Source organism: Panthera uncia, chromosome B4, assembly GCF_023721935.1.
Source record: "Panthera uncia isolate 11264 chromosome B4, Puncia_PCG_1.0, whole genome shotgun sequence".
NCBI classification, from domain to species: domain Eukaryota; kingdom Metazoa; phylum Chordata; class Mammalia; order Carnivora; family Felidae; genus Panthera; species Panthera uncia.
The window spans coordinates 44,507,856-44,526,485 of NC_064809.1; the positions used below are offsets into that span (position 1 = coordinate 44,507,856).

Below are 18,630 nucleotides of genomic sequence, written 5' to 3' on the forward strand. Positions count from 1 at the left end.
GTGATGAGAGCTGAGGACCTTCCCGAAGTTTCGGACTTCCCAGCTGAACATACAGTGCCGCCCACACAGCCCTCTGGGCAGGGGCTCCCAAAGGGAGAGGGGACACCGGGGGACTTTGGCCATTTAGGAGGGGAGAGGGGAGGGAGGACCCGTAAGAGAGGGAAGAGAGGCCAACGCTCTCGGACCTTGCTTGTGAAAGTAGGTTTGCCGTGGTTTGTTATGGATAAGGAGAGTGGATATAGACCGAGGGTGGAGCAGCAGGGCTGAGGATCCTGAGTCACTGAGTTAGAATAAGCCTCATGGGTCTTACCGTGTAGCCGATCCCCCAGTCCAGGCTCTGAACCAGCGGGGGGGGGGGGGGGGGCACCCAGGGCTTCCTTCCGGCCACATGCAGAATATTTATGGTGTGAGTTTCCATAAATTCAAAAGTTGGGCTTTTCATACAGAGAAAGACAGATACCATATATTTTCTCTCTTATGTGGATCCTGAGAAACTTAACAGAAACCCATGGGGGAGGGGAATGGAAAAAAAAAAAAAAGAGGTTAGAGTGGGAGAGAGCCAAAGCATAAGAGACTCTTAAAAACTGAGAACAAACTGAGGGTTGATGGGGGGTGGGAGGGAGGGGAGGGTGGGTGATGGGTATTGAGGAGGGCACCTTTTGGGATGAGCACTGGGTGTTGTATGGAAACCAATTTGACAATAAATTTCATATATTGAAAACAAAAATAAAATAAATAAAAAGTTGGGCTTTTACTTTCCACAGGAATAGCTGAGAGCAGAAGGGACCCAACAGGTGATACACTAACGCAATCCTGCTTTAAAACAAGCCTTAGCTATAAAGTTAATGGCTCTCCCCTCGTTTACAATGAGGATCAGTAGAGGGCAAGACCCTACGCTTGTCAAATGCATTTAACGTGTCTGAACTGACACTTTCATGTCTCCACTATTTTATTTTAGCCCAGTGCTTTGCGGGCGCTGGTCACAGACTCCCCACCTCCAATACCCCCCCCCCCCCCCCGTAGGGCTGCCTCATCTGGGCCAATACCTGAGCCCTGTGATGCTTTCGGCTTCTCTCTCATTTTCAGACTTGCCCTTTGGCTGGGCCAAGGGCTCCGTCCCTTTCTAGCTTGTAACACGACAAAAATCTCTTCTTTCACGTGGAAAGACTGTGTGCTCCATCTTGACCTCAGTAATTTTCCCCTTTTCTGCTCTTGCTCCTGAGTCAGCATCTAGCAAACTCTTTTCGTAAAGAGGTCAGACCCCACTTCTCTCAATCAGTGCCACACACACACACACACACACGCACGCGCGCGCGCGCGCACACGCATGCGTGCACATGCACACACACAATTTTAAAGTCGTCCCACTACGTTAGAAAGGTTTGGGGTTTTTTAACTTACGTGCAGGTTTCTTCAGAAGCATAGTATGGCTTGAGGAGAGGGCTCACTCTCCCACCCAGGACATAGTTCCCACAGGACCTGAGTGCCTTCCTTGCCCAGAGCCATCCTGAGCGGCCCAATTCAAAAGGAAGCTTCCATTTTAAAACCTGATCCCTTCTCTCGGGACACAGTCCAGCTCTGGGCTGTTGCCTGAGCTCGCCTCCTGCCACACCAAGTGGGCTCTCCCAGTTCTGACCACCTATCCTGCTCTTGCCTCACTCTTTCTGGCTTATTCTCCTGCTCCTCTCAGGCTGCTCACTCTCTCCCTTGGTCCATCTCAGTCACTTACTTTTACCTCAGTTCTCAACATCTTACATGCATACGGTTGCCAGATTTGCATAAAAATGCATGACATCCAGGGGCGCCTGGGTGGCTCAGTTGGTCAAGTGTCCGACTTGGTCATGATCTCATGGTTCGTAGGTTCAAGCCCCGCGTCGGGCTCTGTGCTGACAGCCCAGAGCCTGGATCCTGCTTCGGATTCTGTGTCTCCCTCTCTCTCTGTTCCTCCTTCACTCATGCTCTGTCTCTCTCTCTCAAAAATAAATAAACATCAAAAAAAAATTTTTTTAATGCGAGACATCCAATTTAGTTTGCATTTCAGATAAACAACAAATACTTTGCTCTAAGTATAAGCATGTTCCATACAATATTTGGGACATATTTATACTAAAAAATATTTGCTTATCTGAACTTCAAATTTAATAGGATGTCCTGCATTTTATCTGGCAGTTCTATAATCATTTTTTATTCATTCATCAAATATTCATAGAGAACTTACATGTGTCAGGCATGGTGCTTGGTGCTGGGAAAGCCAGCCAGGTTCCAGTCTTCATATCTTACAGAATATATACTTTACACACACACACACACACACACACACACACCATATACATATATATGTGTATAAAAGGGTGGCTTTTGTGCTAAGCCAAATATTTGTATGTCACTAGTTTTCTTAATTGCTGCATTTGATGAGGTTGCTTTTATAAACGCTAATATTTATTTACAAAAAGGTAACCTATTAAAATAATATAATTGTAATAAAGAATAATGCCAATATTTCTTGCACATTTATCATCTACCATGCACTATTTTAAGTGATTTACACACACTAATTCTTTGTATCCACATACAAACTTGACAAAGCGGGTTTGTTTGTTTCATTACTTTGGTTTTGTTTTTTGAGAGAGAGACCGCGAGAAGGGGAAGGGGCACAAAGAGAATCTTCTGTAAGCTCCGTGCCCAGTGCAGAGCTCGACTCCAGTCCAGGCCTCACCTCATGACCACTGTGACATCATGACCCAAACTGAAATCCAGAGTCAGACACTCAACCAACTGAGCCACCCAGTCAGCCCCTAAGTAGGGTTTTTTTTTTTAATCCCCATTTTGCAGATGGGAAAATGGAGGCATAAATAAATTAAGAAATGCGCCCAGTCACACAGCTCATAAGCAGAAGACCCAGCATGTGACCTAGGTTCTCTAAATCAAGAAGCCAGCATGTAAACCACTACTTTGTATGGACCACCACTTGTTTTAAGGATTTTCACTTTGTAATTTAGTCCTCCTACATGGTCAATGAGTTAGATAATATGAGTCATATTTTATAAATAGGAAAACAACACCTCAGAGAGGTTAGTGATTCGCTTCAGACCCTTTACCAATAAGTGAAAAAGCAGTTTTCCAATCTCTCTTCCTCACTGCAAATGCCGCACTCTCCCCATGCCATCTGAAACCCCCTTGGAGCTTAACTAAAGCAGCATTGCCCAAAGTGAGTTTCATAAATATTCTTTAATGAAAGACTTATCCAGGCACTTGTTCAAACACTTAAGTTCTATTCTAAATGCTTTACAAATATTAACTAATTCAATCTCCAAAACGGTATGAAATAGGTACTGTCATCACACCCATTTTAAACATGAGAAACTGAGGCATGGAGGCAAGTCACATGACTGCTAGTGGCAGAGCCAGGATTTGAACCCAGTCTGTCTCCAAATAGGAAAAAACATTCCACAAGCCATTGTCAAGTGCCTTTTTGCTCCAGGCTTTATTGTAGGCACTGGGCATGGGGCTGAGACAAAAGAGCACACAGACATGCCTGCCCTCATGGGGTTTATATTCTGTTGAGGAGGAAAGAATACATCTAGACAAACTTGGGAAAGGATCCTACTTGGGGGGGTGGCTAACACCGTACCAGGAAGAGGCAAACAGTTGACCTTTGAGACCATGTGGCGGGGGAGGGCGGGAATATGGGGGGCGGGGGGAGGCAAAGGTGGAGAAGCAGCGGGAAGGAGCATGTGCGTTGTGGAGTTGTTGAAGTGACTCCAGACAGCAAAAGTTTCACTGTGGTGCATCACGTGACTGTGAAATTGGGAGATGGTGAGGGAAGAAAGATTGTCAAAGCCTGGAATAGGACAGGGATATGAGGAAACATAAGGGAGGAGGAAGCATAGTGGTTCTGACCCCTACCTCACGCCACAGCTCTCAAGCTTTACTCATGTTCAGTTACCTGAGGCGGGTGTCTGGAGCTCAGAAGTCGTGTAAATACGCCTGTGTGTGTAGGAGGCAGTTCAGATCTAGCAAGTCTTCCTTGGCCACCCTGGGAAATCCATTTCTGTCCCCTCCATGTGCACCTTGATGTTCTGGCACAGCCCCCTGCAGCCCCTCCCAGCCTCGCTTCTGTCAGAACTCACCCAGACAGGGGCCATTGCTCTCTCAGGCCAAGGGGCCTTTCCTCAGATGAATGGCTTCTGTACCAGCCTCTCACAAATAAAAGAGAGGAAACAAAAGTGGAAAGAGGAAGCACTGGCAGGCAGGCAGGGGAGATATTTCAGCCACGACACCTCCTTCAAACAGTAGAACCTTCGGGAAAAGTTAGAGAATATTGGACGAGGCAACGAAGGACCAAAGAAATTAAGTAACTTGTCCAAGAACATTGCACGTTAGAAGCTGAGCCAGCCCCAACCATCAGCCTCCAGACAATTTATTTGTACCCTGTCTCACTGCCTCAAACCCTGTCTGCGGTTAGGGTCCCATTTCTTTGTGAGTTCGTCTCGCTAGAAGAGGAAATAGTGGAGAGAAAAGGAGGAATAGATAGGCCGGTGGATCCCATGAATATCACCACAGCTTACTTATTATCATCAGCTTCCATGCCTAAGTAGGACCATGGAGGGAAGGGAACATGGTTAAAAGCCACCTCAAGAACAGAGTCAGAGGGCCTGGGGGATAACAGTTGTACTAGACAAAAAAATTATAGCCACCATTTTTGAGTCAGATTCTGGTGGGACTTCTCATACATTATCTTATACCCTCACAATATCCCTGCAAGATGATTTCTTATTTTTAATTTACTTACATGAAACTCAGGTTCAGAGAAGTGAAGTAACCTGTCCCAGGTCACACAGCTAGTCAGTTGGAAGGCCAGGAGTTAAGCTTAAATCTCCAGATTGTCAGAGTGAGAAGCCCGTGCTGTTTTCTAGTACAGCAGCTGCCTATGAAATTGTAATCCAGGGGCGCCTGGGTGGCTCAGTCGGTTAAGCGTCCGACTTCAGCTCAGGTCACGATCTCACACTCTGTGAGTTTGAGCCCCGCGTCGGGCTCTGGGCTGATGGCTCAGAGCCTGGAGCCTGCTTCCGATTCTGTGTCTCCCTCTCTCTCTGCCCCTCCCCCGTTCATTCTCTGTCTCTCTCTGTCTCAAAAATAAATAAACGTTAAAAAAAAAAAAAAAGAAAAAAGAAATTGTAATCCAATGAGATGGGAGGACGGCACTTTCCGGCATCAGGAACAAAATGGAAAATGTAGTCCTTAACATCTAACAGAAGAAAACAGAGTATATTATTTGCAAAAAAAGAAATGGTTTCCTAGGGGCGCCTGGGAGGCTCAGTCTGTTAAGTGTCTGACTCTTGATTTCGGCTCACGTCATGATCTCACAGTTCGTGAGTTCGAGCCCCGTGTCAGGCTCCTTGCTCACAGTGCGGAGCCTGCTTGAGAGTCTCTCTTCCCCTCTCTCTCTGCCCCTCCCCCTGCTCATGCACAGGAGCACTCTCTCTCTCTCTCTCTGTCTTGAAAATAAACATTTTTTAAAAAATGAAATTATTTCCTAGCAGGAAACCAAAAAAGGTGATATTTCATGAAAGCTTTAATTGGAGAAAATCATTTTATTATACATGTCCAGTTATTCATTCAGAAATAAAGATGAAATCCTTCCATTCCATCATCTTAGTGCTCGGATTGATCTTCCCAAAACCTGCCAGTGACTACATCACTCTCCCACCAAACCTTTGAAAAGCTCTCTGCTGCCTCCATCAGTGCTCTTCAAAGCTGTAAAAATAGCAGGATTTTTTTCAAATGAGATATTTTTAAGTTTATTTATTGATTTATTTTGAGAGCGAGAGAGAGAGAGAGCACACGCTCATGCAAGAGTGCATGCTCTAGCGGGGAAGGGGCAGAGAGAGAAGGAGAGAATCCCAAGAAGGCTCCGAGGCAGGGCTCGAACTCACGAACCATGAGATCATGACCTGAGCCGAAACCAAGAGTCAGAAGCTTAACTGACTGAGCCACCCAGGCGCCCCCGGGTCTTACCTGGGATCCCAAGATGGCAGGAGGTAGAAGCAGACCTATGCAAGCCAGTGGAGACGGTAAAGGAAGAAGGAAGAGAGGATGGGAAGGGTCAGAGACCCCAGTTATTTCCCTCCTGAGTTAGCCTCCCCCTTTGCCCAACTACCCTCCCCAGGAAGTCCTTTGACTGCCTTCTGAGGTCTCAGGTCTCAGGCTCCTTTTGGGAAGTACTGACTGATCAGAGTGAGAAAACGCAGAGCATTTAGCCGCAGGTTCAAAGGCCCCCATAGTTGGCCCCACTGCCATTTCACTTACTGTCCCTCTATCCCTCAACCTCAGCTGCTCACAAAGCGCCTACGTGTGTCTGTCACCCCTCTCGCCACTCTGCAAATACATCCTAAACTCCACCACAGTCTGCCCTCTGCCCACCCTGTTCTTAGCCCCCATACCCACCCACCCGCGTGAACCCTCTCTATGTGTCCTAGAGGCTTCGCTTGCCCTCTCTGGGCAGGTGTTCCCCCCCCCCCCCCCCCCCCCCTCCCCGCACTGGCTACCTGCACCTCTGATCTGGCTCCTCGCCCACTCTCTTCGTGTGGAGCTGTCTCTGTGCCTTCTCTCTCCCTTGTCTCTGAGGCTGTGCTTTCAGAAAGAACCCTGCGTTTTCCGCGTCCGATGCCTCCCTGCCTCTCTGCGTGGAAAGAACAGGTGCTCGAGGAATGTTCGCGGCACTCCACCCACCTCTCTGGACCTACAGAGAGTAGCGCACCCACAGGTCAAAGGACACGTGTGGACTTTGTTGTTGCAGGGTCGCCATGTGCGCCACCAGTGCCTGGGACCTGGAGGAGATCCCCCTGGATGATGACGACCCAAACAGCTTAGAATTCAAAATCCTGGCGTTCTACGCCAAACACCACGTCTTCAAGAACCCGCCGGCTGCCTCCTCCCCAAGGCCACCGAGAACAAGAAGTTTGTCCCAGAGAGGACTGGGGAGTTGGCCAGCAAACGACTCGTGGACACAAGTGTCATGGGCTTGGAGAACTTCCCCATCCCCTGAGCAGGCCACAAACCTGGGCAAGAAAAAGTCGTCTTGGAGAGCATTCTTTGGAGTGGTAGAGAAGGAGGAAAATGAACAGAGCCTGCCTAGGGCCCGCTTGGAGGGTCAGGCGATACCAGAGCCTCACGGTCCCAGTCATTCAAGGGCTAGGTCCCTTTCTAACATGGGACAGCACAGAGAGCATGAAGGTAGGATTGGGGGATTCTTCTCTCCCACAACAAGATCTTCCCCTTCTTTGTGTGTCTGGTGGTCCATCTCCTCCCAGCTGGTAATGTGGGCTGAGGGAGGGCACGCCATTGTGCCTCAGTTTCCCCACTTATTGATATTCAATAATAATTGCCCTGCTTTTCTCAAGACCGAGCAGGAAGTAAGAGAATGGCAGCAAAGGGTGACAGAACAGGTTTTCTGGCTCCACTGCCTATAAATAAGCTTGCTGCCCAAACTCCCCATCCTCTGTGCCAAGGAGCCCTACACAGGGGTTGAGACTGCCACACTTCTGGAGGTAAGCCGACTCACCTCCCTGGGCCTCTGTTTCCATCTGTACATTGGGGTGTCCCACCCTCCCTACCTCTTAGGGTGGATGGAAAGATCTGGTAGCTGCATGCAAAAATACTTTTCAAAGTATAAGGCCCTCTGTGGGGAGAAAACACACCACGAAGAAGCATTTTGACAAAACCTTCCCCTCAGTGGAACAAAATACATTTTGTCATTTGTCTCAGGACAATGGAACATTTTCACAAAGGGCCTTAGCATACAGTTACCCTCCATCAACAAGCTTCGGCATAAGTATCTTCTTCCCTTTCAGCAGTGCCCAGTGCCCGCTGCCCACATTTTAAAAGAAGCGCCCACTCCTGCTGGGCTTGATGGCTGGGGTAAATTGTCAATAATTAGTCAACAGGTGGCAGTAATGTCTCAATTTTAAAACGGTGTGACCGTCCCCGGCTTACTTGGAGAATCAACCCCCGCTGGGTCGTTTTCTATCCCTCACGATGATCAAGGAAACGTTTATTTCCCGCTGGACTTTAAAATTTTAGAACCGGAGAAGTTGGGGGTGAGGTTATCTGGGGAACTCCTCCTCTCTGCACCCCACCCCCCTGCCATGGGTACAACAAGCTCCCGCTGGGGATGGTAGCTGAGCTCTGGAGCATACAGAACCCTGTGGACGCACCTACATAGACTTTTCTGCTTGGCTGTCCCCTGGATTTTTCCGAGAGACAGAGGCACTTTTTACAGACCTTAATCCTCTGGTTTCCTGAGACAAATGACATTCTGTATTTTGATAACACTGAAGTGTCATTTGACCTTTTTTATTTACTAAAATTCTAAGATCTTTGTATAGACATAGATAGCTCTAAAATAGTAGAAACGGTCACTTCCCAAGGAGGCCTTGCTGTAGACACTTAGACTCAGTGTATATTCCCTTCCAACACTTCTCTTGCCCGCTTTCTTATTTGGTCAATTACGTGGGTGGTCTGTTGGTTTTTCATCGGATGTGACTCAAGAGAGTCTCATGTTCTACTTCTATTTTACCACGCATAAATCAGAGCTTAGCAGCTGGTGTCACCTGGGTTCTTTTAACTGAAGTTCACAATTTAGCCCTCGCTGCTGTTTCCAGGACCCGGACCCAGGCTTAAGTCAGAACTGTAAGGTTACGTCCCAAGATCAAAGTCTAGAAGCAAGAGGTCTTAGGAAGTAGAAAAATGGCGTCAGTGCCAATCTTAGAAACTACAAACCCAGGTTCTTTGACCCGTGAACCCTTGTTTGTCCACAGCTAGGATTCGCTAAATGTGGAATGATTCCTAGTCTGCCATCCCTAGGCTAGTAACTTCCAACCTCAAAGTCACCTTATATTCCAAAGTGGCTGCTGAGACTCCGGCCATCATCTCTCCATTTCAGGCAGGAAGAAGAGGAAGCAAGTGGTGGGAGGTGGGGCAGGGAACAAAAGGGTGTCTTTTTCTAGATAATTCAGTTCCGTTTTAGAGAGCTTTCTTGGAACTGCACTCAACTTTTCTTACATCTCACTGGCCACTCTTTAGTGTAAAGAAGGCTGGGAAATGTAGTCTGTGCAGCTGAGCCCATTGCTGCCTGTGACATTTCAGGGGTCTCTTGCTAAGGCAGAAGAAAATGGATTCTGGGAAGGAAGTAGCAGTCTCAACCATAGGGAAACACCCTGCCCTTTCTCTTTAAAACAAATGCCTCCAGGGGGCGCCTGGGTGGCTCAGTTGGTTGAGCGGTTGAGCATCTCACTCTCGGTTTACTCATGGTCTCATGGCCTGAGTCGGGCTCTACACTGGCAGCATGGAGGCTGCTTGGGATCCTCTCTCTTTCCCTCTCTCTCTCTGCCCCTCCCCCACTGGTGCTGTCTCTGTCTCTCTCTCAAAATAAATAAATAAACTTTAAGATAAATAAATACATGCATCCACAAAACAAATGCCTCAGGCCAAAGGCTGGATGCCAAGTCCTCCGGCTGTGCTCTCTCGCTCTCCTTATAGTGACATCACCTCCCCCAAAAATAGACCCCAAAGGACGGGCAGCCGTTCTGTCCTCTCCCCACCCCCATCCAATTCCCCCTTGCCTATCGGATGAGATCGACTGCAACAAGAAGGGAATCTTTTTTTTTTTTCTCAGAGTTTAAAATTTAGGTATTTATTTTAATTAATGAGAATCTTATTAAGGAGGACGCTTGTTGGGATGCGCACTGGGTGTTGTATGTGAATGATCCATCACTAAATTCTACTCCCGAAACCAATACTACCCTATATGTCAGCTAACTAGAATTTAAATACAAACTTGGAAGAAAATAAAGAAATAAAGAAATAAAATGGGCATCTTAGCTAGAGCTGGTTCATCTGAGTCTAAATGTACTTGCTCATACTTTTCCCTGCACGAATGTCACCTGCCTCTCTCCCTCCGTGCCCACCAATTAATAGAAAGCAATGCACTGTAAGCAGGTGAGTCAGATTGGGTATTCCCAGGCCGCCAGCGGTCTCCTGATCGCCCTGCCACATGACGGGGGCTGGGGGATAAGGAGGGACAGCCTTTGGGGCCTCTGTCTGCCTCCTTCAAGTACAAGATGGGCACAGTGTGGCTTTCTGGTAGAAGAGCCATGCGCTGATCACCCCAGACAGGCCGCACGAGGTTACAGAGGGGGAAAAAAATCCCCATCTTCTGCCGATACAAGGGAAGTCTCCCAGATACAAGAGGCTCTGGGATCCAGCCTCTTGCCATTTCCTTGTCAGGGGCCATGGTGGCCAGCGTTCAAGAGAGGAGGCTGGTTGGGCCGCAATAAGGTGGAAAGTATATATTTGGTTTGGCTGTTAAAATGGGAAGGAAAAGCATCCATCCTTCTCTCCTTGACTCTCTAATACTTCTCTCTCAATTCACTCCTTATTATCTCTTTTTGAACCCTGTGAACCAAACATGAAAAATACGGCTTTTTAAGGAAACCATTATGCCTTTTTTTTTTTTTAAGGAAGGCATTGTGGACAAAGCATTAGTTCCCATGGTCTTCCAGTGATGCCCAGAGGGTGAAGGGGGAGCACTAAACTCCCATACTGTGGAGGAATCCAGGGACAGAGAGTCAGAAGTCACATTGGCAGCTCCGTAGGATGTCAAAGCATGGGACAGGATCCCTCCTGGGACCCAGGCTATGCCTCTCTTAGCCATCTTCATTTACAAAGCCCAGGAATTCCTCTGGGCACCCCAACCTTCTGGCCCAAACCCCACTGTGTTGCTTTCTTCAAGTGTGTGAATGGGATAGCGTTTTCCAAATATTACTTGGGCTCCGTAGGGCATCAAAGACAGAGCTGCACACATTTCTAAAACTTAAGAACTTAGCGACAAATCAACAATGAAAATTTTAGTCCCAAATAACTCAGCAATACCACCTGCTCCCCCCCACCCCCCATCCCTGACGAAAAGCAGAGCTGACTCGTCCCTTCACAGGCTAGGACCTTCAGGGGGCCTTTAATTCAGGGGGCTAGGATATTTAAACCTTCATGCCCCCACATGCTTTATTCTATAGTAATGTGTGCAAATACATACATCTTTTCCTGGATTATAAATTCTTGAAAGCCGTGGACTGCACTTTATGTCCCCTGGTGTACCTATCAGCGTTAATTGGATGTTTCCCATTAGACCGAGAGGAGAGAGAAGACGTGTCACTTTAAGAGCAAGGGGAGTTCAGTGTTGACTTGATAATGGGCTTGAGTAATGAATATGGTCTGAGAGCAGGGATATTTCTCTTTCCTCAGTGACCAACCCCCAAAGGCTTGTCAAACTCTTGAATGCCCTCCTCTGCACGTAGGGGCCAGCTCTCCCAAGATATAAAGAATGTCCTCCCCCCCCAAAAAAAGAATAAAAATAAAAGCATAATGAGGATTCCCTCAAGCAAAGAACTAAGCACTTTCTTTTGTGTTTCTTCCCTTGCAAAGGGGAAAGGGGACCCTAATTTTGCAAGACTTCAAAAAGAGGGTGCAGAAGGGCAATTGTTTCAAGGTGGCAATCATTCCTCTGTGCGCTCCTCCCCCATCCCAGCCTCTGCCAGGCAACTGCCAGAGCTTTCTGAAGAATGGCCTCCCCCGCACACACGTCCCCGGGCAGCTTCCTCTCCCTCTAGGCTAGGCTTTTCATTTCGGGCGACCGTGCATACCGATGAGCTAGACCAAGTTCTTCTGGGAAGGGCCGCTCAGCACCATTTGGTCTCGTTTCAGCTGAGGACCCCCAAGTCGTTTCCATTGCCAACCGCGTTGCCGAAATTGTGCATTCCTGGCCCCCAGCCGACGAGGTCCACAGCCAGGCGGCAAGCCGCAAGTCCAAAGGCAGTTTTGTCCATCCGTTCATCCAGCGCCAGGGCTTCCAGCTTCCAGCGCCCAGTGGTAAGAAAGGTAAACCCCCTTCCACGTGCTTGGGTCGTCGGGCCGGGTGTCCGCCAGGCAGAGCTATGCATTCGTGGGTTCAGTCAGCGCAGGGCTCTGCAGTTAGGGGTGTCTGCTGCCCTGGGCCGAGGGCAGGACAGCAGGCTGCTGGAGGCCCCGACCTTTAGCTCTTGAGACCGGCCCAGGCAAGGGCAGTGCGCCAACAGACCGAAGCAACGTGCCAAGCTCAGTGCTAACTGCAAAGCCTCCTGCTGAGGGGGCGGGGGAGCACGAAGCGGCCGCTCAACCTTGTCCACCGAGGGAGATGAACTATTGGATTTAATCCTGTGGGTGACGACCGCGGGCCGGTTTGCTCCCGGGAATGCCCAGGTTGCGGAGGGAGCACGGGCCCAGGGACTTACAACGTGGCCCTGTGAAACAGCAGGGCGTCGTCAGACACCAGGTCTGGCACACCACGTGTAGCAGAAGCGAGAACTAGTGACCAGAGGGGGGGGTCAGCTGTCACCAAAGCCACAGCCGTAGCGAGGACCAGGAGTTCCCAGCAGATGTGCAGGAATTCTGGAGTTGAACGGGAGCACAACCACATGCCACAGGAAGAGAAGTTCAGTCCCACTTGCCATCACTGACGACTGTCTCTGCTCGTGGCCCTCCTTCCCCAAACTCCAGCCCAGGGGTGGGACGGAGGGGAGGCGGCCCCGGGATTGCAGTAGCCGAAGTACAAGGCGTACAAGGCGCAAGTGGCGGCGGCTGCCTGGCCTGCAAGTGGAGCGGTGATGTCGCCTGTCTCGTGCCGCATTGCTGGGACGCAAACTACCCCTTCCGGGGCTGGAAGAGAAGAGGCCCCTCTGAGTGTGCTAAAAAGTGCCTCCACCTTATTGTGATCCCCTGTGTGTGGAGAGCTGCCCCTGAACCAGCCGCAGGCTGATGCTCGTCTCCTCTGTGCACGTGAGAAATGCCGGCCCTTGTTACAGTGACTCCCAGAGAGAGGGGCTACAGGGGCAGATAAAAACCACCTACACACGGGCCACGGAGACCCGCGTGCTGGTGCCTCCCAGGTGATTTGAGGCTCAGACCTCCCACTTCCCTTGCCTTTCGCTAGACCTTCCTGGGAGGTGATGGGCTGGATTAATTTCCTGGCCTCTCCTTCCCTCTTATCTGGAACACACATGAGGACTCCATGACTTCAAAGATTGTGCCATCAATGAAAAGCACTCCTGTATCAGTAACTGGCGTTTCTCTGTTTGGATTCCGTTCCGTAGCCATGACCGTTTTCCTCATGTTGGGTGGTTAGCATGTTTTGAGATAAGAAAAATCATACTCCACGTCCCCCATTCCCACGTACATACCAACAGGAGCCATCTCTCTCTCTACCTGCCATTTTAGCCTTTGGAGTGGGAGCACTCCATAAGTGTATTTACTTATACCTCACTTTGTTGTAAAGACAGCATGCAAAGTATACATGTTAGTAAATAAGATTAATCAAATAAATCAATTTGAAAGATAATGTAAAAAGAATGCACTAGCGGGGAAATAGAGGTGGGTTTAGGAATGAGCTTAATTCCCAAAATGCAAGCCAGGAAGACCGTACCCCCTCTTAGCTGGGACCCATAAATTCGGCTCTGTACTTTCTAGCAGCACAAAGGGGGAATATGACCAATTGGAATTTATGGTGTCCATATGGGAAAAGCAACATCTGCTCAGGAGAATCCTACCAACGAAAAAGAAGGTTCTCCTAAACATCTTTAGAGACAGGACCATGGGTCGTGGAACCAATATCGTCAACGACATTCTTACAGTAAATAAAGTGATGCATTTCATGGTGAGAAGCGGGGCGCTGAGGGAAAAAAGAAGGAAAGGAGGGGTCTGTAGGAGAGGGCAGCTGGAGTGGTTTGTGCCCCATCAGTCGAAGGAAGGTAAGAGTTAAGTTGCTGAGAATTACAAAGCACATGTCTCCCTCAGTCCCTAACCAGGCTACAAGTATTGTCCCTGGGGGCAAAAAAAAAAAAAAAAAAGTTAAGATGATTTTTCTTCTTAAAAGAAATAACTGGAATTTTCCCCCGACAGATGGAGAAGAGCAAATAATAGCCCAAATCGTTGAGCTGCTGAAATATTCAGGGGATCAGTTGGAAAGAGAGGTATGGAGCTTCTTGAACTAATGTGATTTCTTTTCTGTGCCCACGCACTGGGACAGAGAATGGAAGTGTACTGCAGATTGTATTCCTTTGCAAGTTCTGGTTTCCACTTAGTCCTAAATTTTATTTCCCTTGGAGTCCAAATTCTTCATGCTGGCAGCATCTCAAAAATGAATCACTTTGGAAAACATAAGTAAACCTTCTGGAGCCTCCCTGGAATTTTTGGAAATGAAAAATGTAACTTTGTTATTGCAAGAAAAGACACCAATAAATTAAAATTTGCTGAATAGAATTATGAATCTGGTTCCCCGTGTAACTGATCCTCGGGGAAGTTTAGACTCTTGCATTTGCCCTGCAGTCTGGATATCGATGTCCCACGCCTGCTCCAAGGCTGGAGTCCTTCCCAAAATCTCCCCCGAGAGTGGCTGGACTGTTCTCTGCTCAAGGTCTCTCTCAGCTATTTGGCCGGGGAGGCGGATCAGTGTTACTTGGAGAACTTTGGACTTACTTCCTGCCATTTAGAAGTCAAGACCCATCATTCCCGTCAGGAAAGTGTGAGAGTGTCTTCAGATACAGAGCTGGTGAGCAGGACCCCAGAATTCTGTGCCGTTACCCACAGACTGCTGAGTAGCCTCTGGGGTCAGTCAGGGACTGGCCTGTGGACCCCTTGCCTTGTCCTGCCACGATCAGTGGATGGAAGTCAGGCCCCATGCGGCTTGTGCAGGAGGGGAAACAACACTAAGTGGCCAGCCACTCTACCCCAGTCCCAACTTCTCAGTGGGTCCTCCCTCAATGCCTTTGTCAGCAGTGTGTGCAGAGGATGGTAACTGGGAGGGCATGTGAGCTTCAAGTCCACAAGTAGAGGATGAACTGGGGTGCAGAGAAAGAAAATAGAATACGGTACATGACTTGAGGGCACTCCTATGTTTCTCCAGAACTAACATCAATGGATAGGAGTTATGGGGCAATTGATTTTTCTCCATTTTAGGAATGAACTTTCTAGCACTCAGGGCTGCCTTGTGACGGAATGAGCCTCCTGTCACCAGAAGAATGGCCAGTAGATGCCAATAACCAGCCAACAGTGCAGTCCTTGTACTGGGAGGGACCTATTCGAATCCTCGAGGACTCTTTACAGATTGAAGACGCTGTGGCTCTCATGGCAACCTCCTTCCCAGCCTCCCTAAGAAGTGACTTGCATTAGGTCAGGGAGGCAAGGGACAGGAAGTGGTACGAAGCTGACCTTTGTGGCTCTAAAGAGAGACGCTTTCCTTTTCATCCCATAAATTACCACTTTAAAAGATCTCGCTTTGCTTGATGCACGCTCTTGATGATTTGGGGTGACGCTTTATGTTATTTATGCAGAAAACATGGTTGTTTCCCCAGTAGAGGACTCTGGTAGGAATACACAGAAGGTCTGACTTTGCTGTGTGGGTGTGAGTTCCTACTAGAGAGGGACAGTGACTCTGTCTAACCCTAACCCCTACCCCCCAACCCCATGGCTGCAGAGTGCCTGCAAAGCCCCTCATCCCTGAGACCACATGCAGGCTCATCTTGCACCTTCCTGAGATGCCAGAGGCAGGTGCAACCCAAAGGAGCAAAGAGAGAGGGGCCAGGGTACTCCATGGAAGTGTTTCTTTCTGGCATTTGATTCTTCGACCATTCTGGTAGAGTCCAGGCTTCTGGCTGCCCACTGGGGTTTTGAGTCTAGCTTCTTCAACTGGGTCGCTGATCAAAAGGGGTCCATTCTTGGTGTAGAGGACATTAGTCATTCTTGCTTCAGATTTATAAAACAGACAGGCCCCCGTGTCTCACAGAAGTTGGGGGGTGGGCTGGGCTCACATAAAGGACGCTGCTCCACCGAAATCTTTATATAGCATCTGATGCATCCCCCAGGATATCCCTTGTAGAAACAATGTTTGTTGAGAACCTGCTTAGCTTATCATTCGTCAAAGATAGAATTTCCAAATAAACATTTAATCCTTGCTCACTAAGAAACTTCTTAGTTGGAGCCAAGGTTTTCCACTGGGTGTTTCAGGGGCCCACTGTTGAGTCGGCTTCACGGGGCCAGGCTGCTGTACTAAATGCATATCCTCTTGTACACAGTTAAAGAAAGACAAGGCTTTAATGAACAGCTTCCAGGACCAGCTGTGCTACCCTGTTTTCAAGATCATCACAGACCAGTTCCTAAGGGGTGTGGACACCAGGGGAGAATCAGAGGTCAGAGCTCAGGGCTTTAAGGCTGCTCTTGCAATAGACGTCACGGCCAAGCTCACTGCTATCGACAATCACCCTATGAACAGGGTGCTGGGCTTTGGAACCAAGTACCTAAAAGACAACTTCTCGCCCTGGGTCCAGCAGCACGGTGGATGGGTAAGTGCATCCTATTTCAAAATGAACCTTCCCAGAATTCAGAGGAGACAGAATGGAAAGTTGTGGGGTTTTTTCATTTTTTCGTGTTTTTTTTTTTTGTTTTTTTGTTTTTTTTAAGTGAAGGGAACACGTCTTTGAGGCAGTTCTCATGGATTTAGAAGTTGAGTGGCAAGAGATATATCCCAGTGATGGGATCCTATTTTTAGTGATTATCTTCATCATTGATAAATATTTACTAGGCTCCCAAAGGGTACATGGGATATGTGTGTTGGACCAGGGGGGACTGGTCAGATATAACAGGAAATGAAGAGATGTCAAGATATAAAATGTTTAGATATAATTTCTGTTTTCACAAATTTTGTAAGCAACCCAAGTCTGGCAGTGAGACAAGGAGAGGCAAACACTTCCTTGTTCTCTTAGCTGCTGACAGGCAGAGAGAGACACAGTGTTCATGATATTTTGTCATTGCTGCTTGGACCCAGCCATTTTGACAGGGACATTTTGATACAAAGCAAAAAGCAAACCATTAAATTTGTATCGTTTTGTTTTGTTTTATTTTAAATGAAGTTTATTTTTTAAGCAATCTCTACACCCCACATGGGGCTTGAACTCAACAATCCCGAGATCAGGAGTCACAAGGTCTCCCCACTGAGCCAGCCAGGTGCCCCAAATTTGTATGTTTTTTTTAATTTTTTTTATTTTTTAAATTTATTTCCAAATTAGTTAGCATATAGTGCAACAATGATTTCAGGAGTAGACTCCTTAGTGCCCCTTACCCATTTAGCCCATCCGCCCTCCCACAACCCCTCCAGTAACCCTCTGTTTGTTCTCCATATTTAAGAGTCTCTTATGTTTTGTCCCCCTCCCTGTTTTTATATTATTTTTGTTTCCCTTCCCTTATGTTCATCTGTTTTGTCTCTTAAAGTCCTCATATGAGTGAAGTCATATGATTTTTGTCTTTCTCTGACTAATTTCGCTTAGCATAATACCCTCCAGTTCCATCCATGTAGTTGCAAATGGCAAGATTTCATTCTTTTTGATTGCCGAGTAATACTCCATTGTACATATATACCACATCTTCTTTATCCATTCATCCAATGCCCATGGACATTTGGGCTCTTTCCATAATTTGGCTATTGTTGATATGTATCTGTTTTTAACTACCTGCTATCAGGCGAAACAGACATCTTCACCCCCATGCCTCAGACTCAACATCCCCCCCCTCCCCGCCAACCCCATCCTTTATCCTCATTCCTTGAGATTTCCTTAAAGCTGCCATACTCAGATGGCCTCCCAAGGTTAACCTTTCCAAAATGTGTAGCCCATAGTTTTAAATATCCATAGGCTCAGGGCACTTTATTTTGTCTGTTCAGATCCTTCTTGGAAGCACAGGCCTTTGTCCCACATTATCTTTAGTCCTCTTTCCACTAGAATGGAGCAAGGATAGTGGGTTTGAGTCTGCTCCACCATGGTCAGCATGACCCTGAGGCCTCCACTCTTGGTCTCTTGGTTTCCAGAAGGAATGCAGAGCTGATCTTGCTAAGGGACTGAAGTGCCCGCTGTGGTCTTTAGTGGCTGCCTGTTAAGCTTACCTAGTCTTCTGTTCCTTTCTATTTTCCACATCTGCACCAGATATGGTAGCCATAAGGGGCTGATCTGAACAACTGAGGCTCTTAAGTATTCTAAATTCAAGCTGCCTTAACTCATGCTAAGATGCCTCGACATTATTTTGGCTTTAACTGTTCTTTCTTCCAGGACCCCCTCAAGTCCCTCCTCTGTCCCCAAGCCTTTCCTGACCGCTCTAGCTTAAGGGCCTCACTAGCCTCTGACTTCTTACAACACTTCATATCTGCACTATAATTACATACAGGAAAGAATCATCCTGGTTAATGTTAATATATTTTTCCAAAATATATTTTTCAAAATATAATTTGGTCTTGTTAATATATTTTTCCAAAAGGATTGTAAGTATCAACTGGGTCCATGGGCCAGTTCTATTCAGTCTATAAATAGACTAAAAGTCTATGTAGCTGGTTAATGCAGCTGAAATGCCAACTGTGTTCTGTAAAAAAAAAAAAAAATAGTCTACACCGAAAGCACAAACAACAAAAGAAAAAATAAATTGGATTACATCAAATTAAAATTTTTTCTGCTTCAGGGGCACCTGGCCAGCTCAGTCGGTGGAGCATGTGACTCTTGATCT

The 18,630-nt window shown here is 47.6% G+C and overlaps 1 protein-coding gene across 4 annotated transcripts in view; it reads left to right on the plus strand.

Annotated features, from left to right (window-relative positions):
* BCL2L14 (BCL2 like 14) overlaps nt 1-18,630 on the plus strand; it is a 53,506-nt gene that overhangs the window by 15,652 nt on the left and 19,224 nt on the right. For 3 of the 4 annotated variants that reach the window (XM_049627095.1, XM_049627098.1, XM_049627096.1), the window contains 4 exons: nt 6,800-7,236; nt 11,761-11,934; nt 13,990-14,060; nt 16,161-16,427. In XM_049627095.1, the coding sequence (XP_049483052.1) occupies nt 6,807-7,236; nt 11,761-11,934; nt 13,990-14,060; nt 16,161-16,427 (942 nt within the window). In that variant the 5' untranslated portion in view covers nt 6,800-6,806. The remainder of the gene's footprint in view (nt 1-6,799; nt 7,237-11,760; nt 11,935-13,989; nt 14,061-16,160; nt 16,428-18,630) is intronic. The other variant, XM_049627097.1, reaches the window with a different exon arrangement.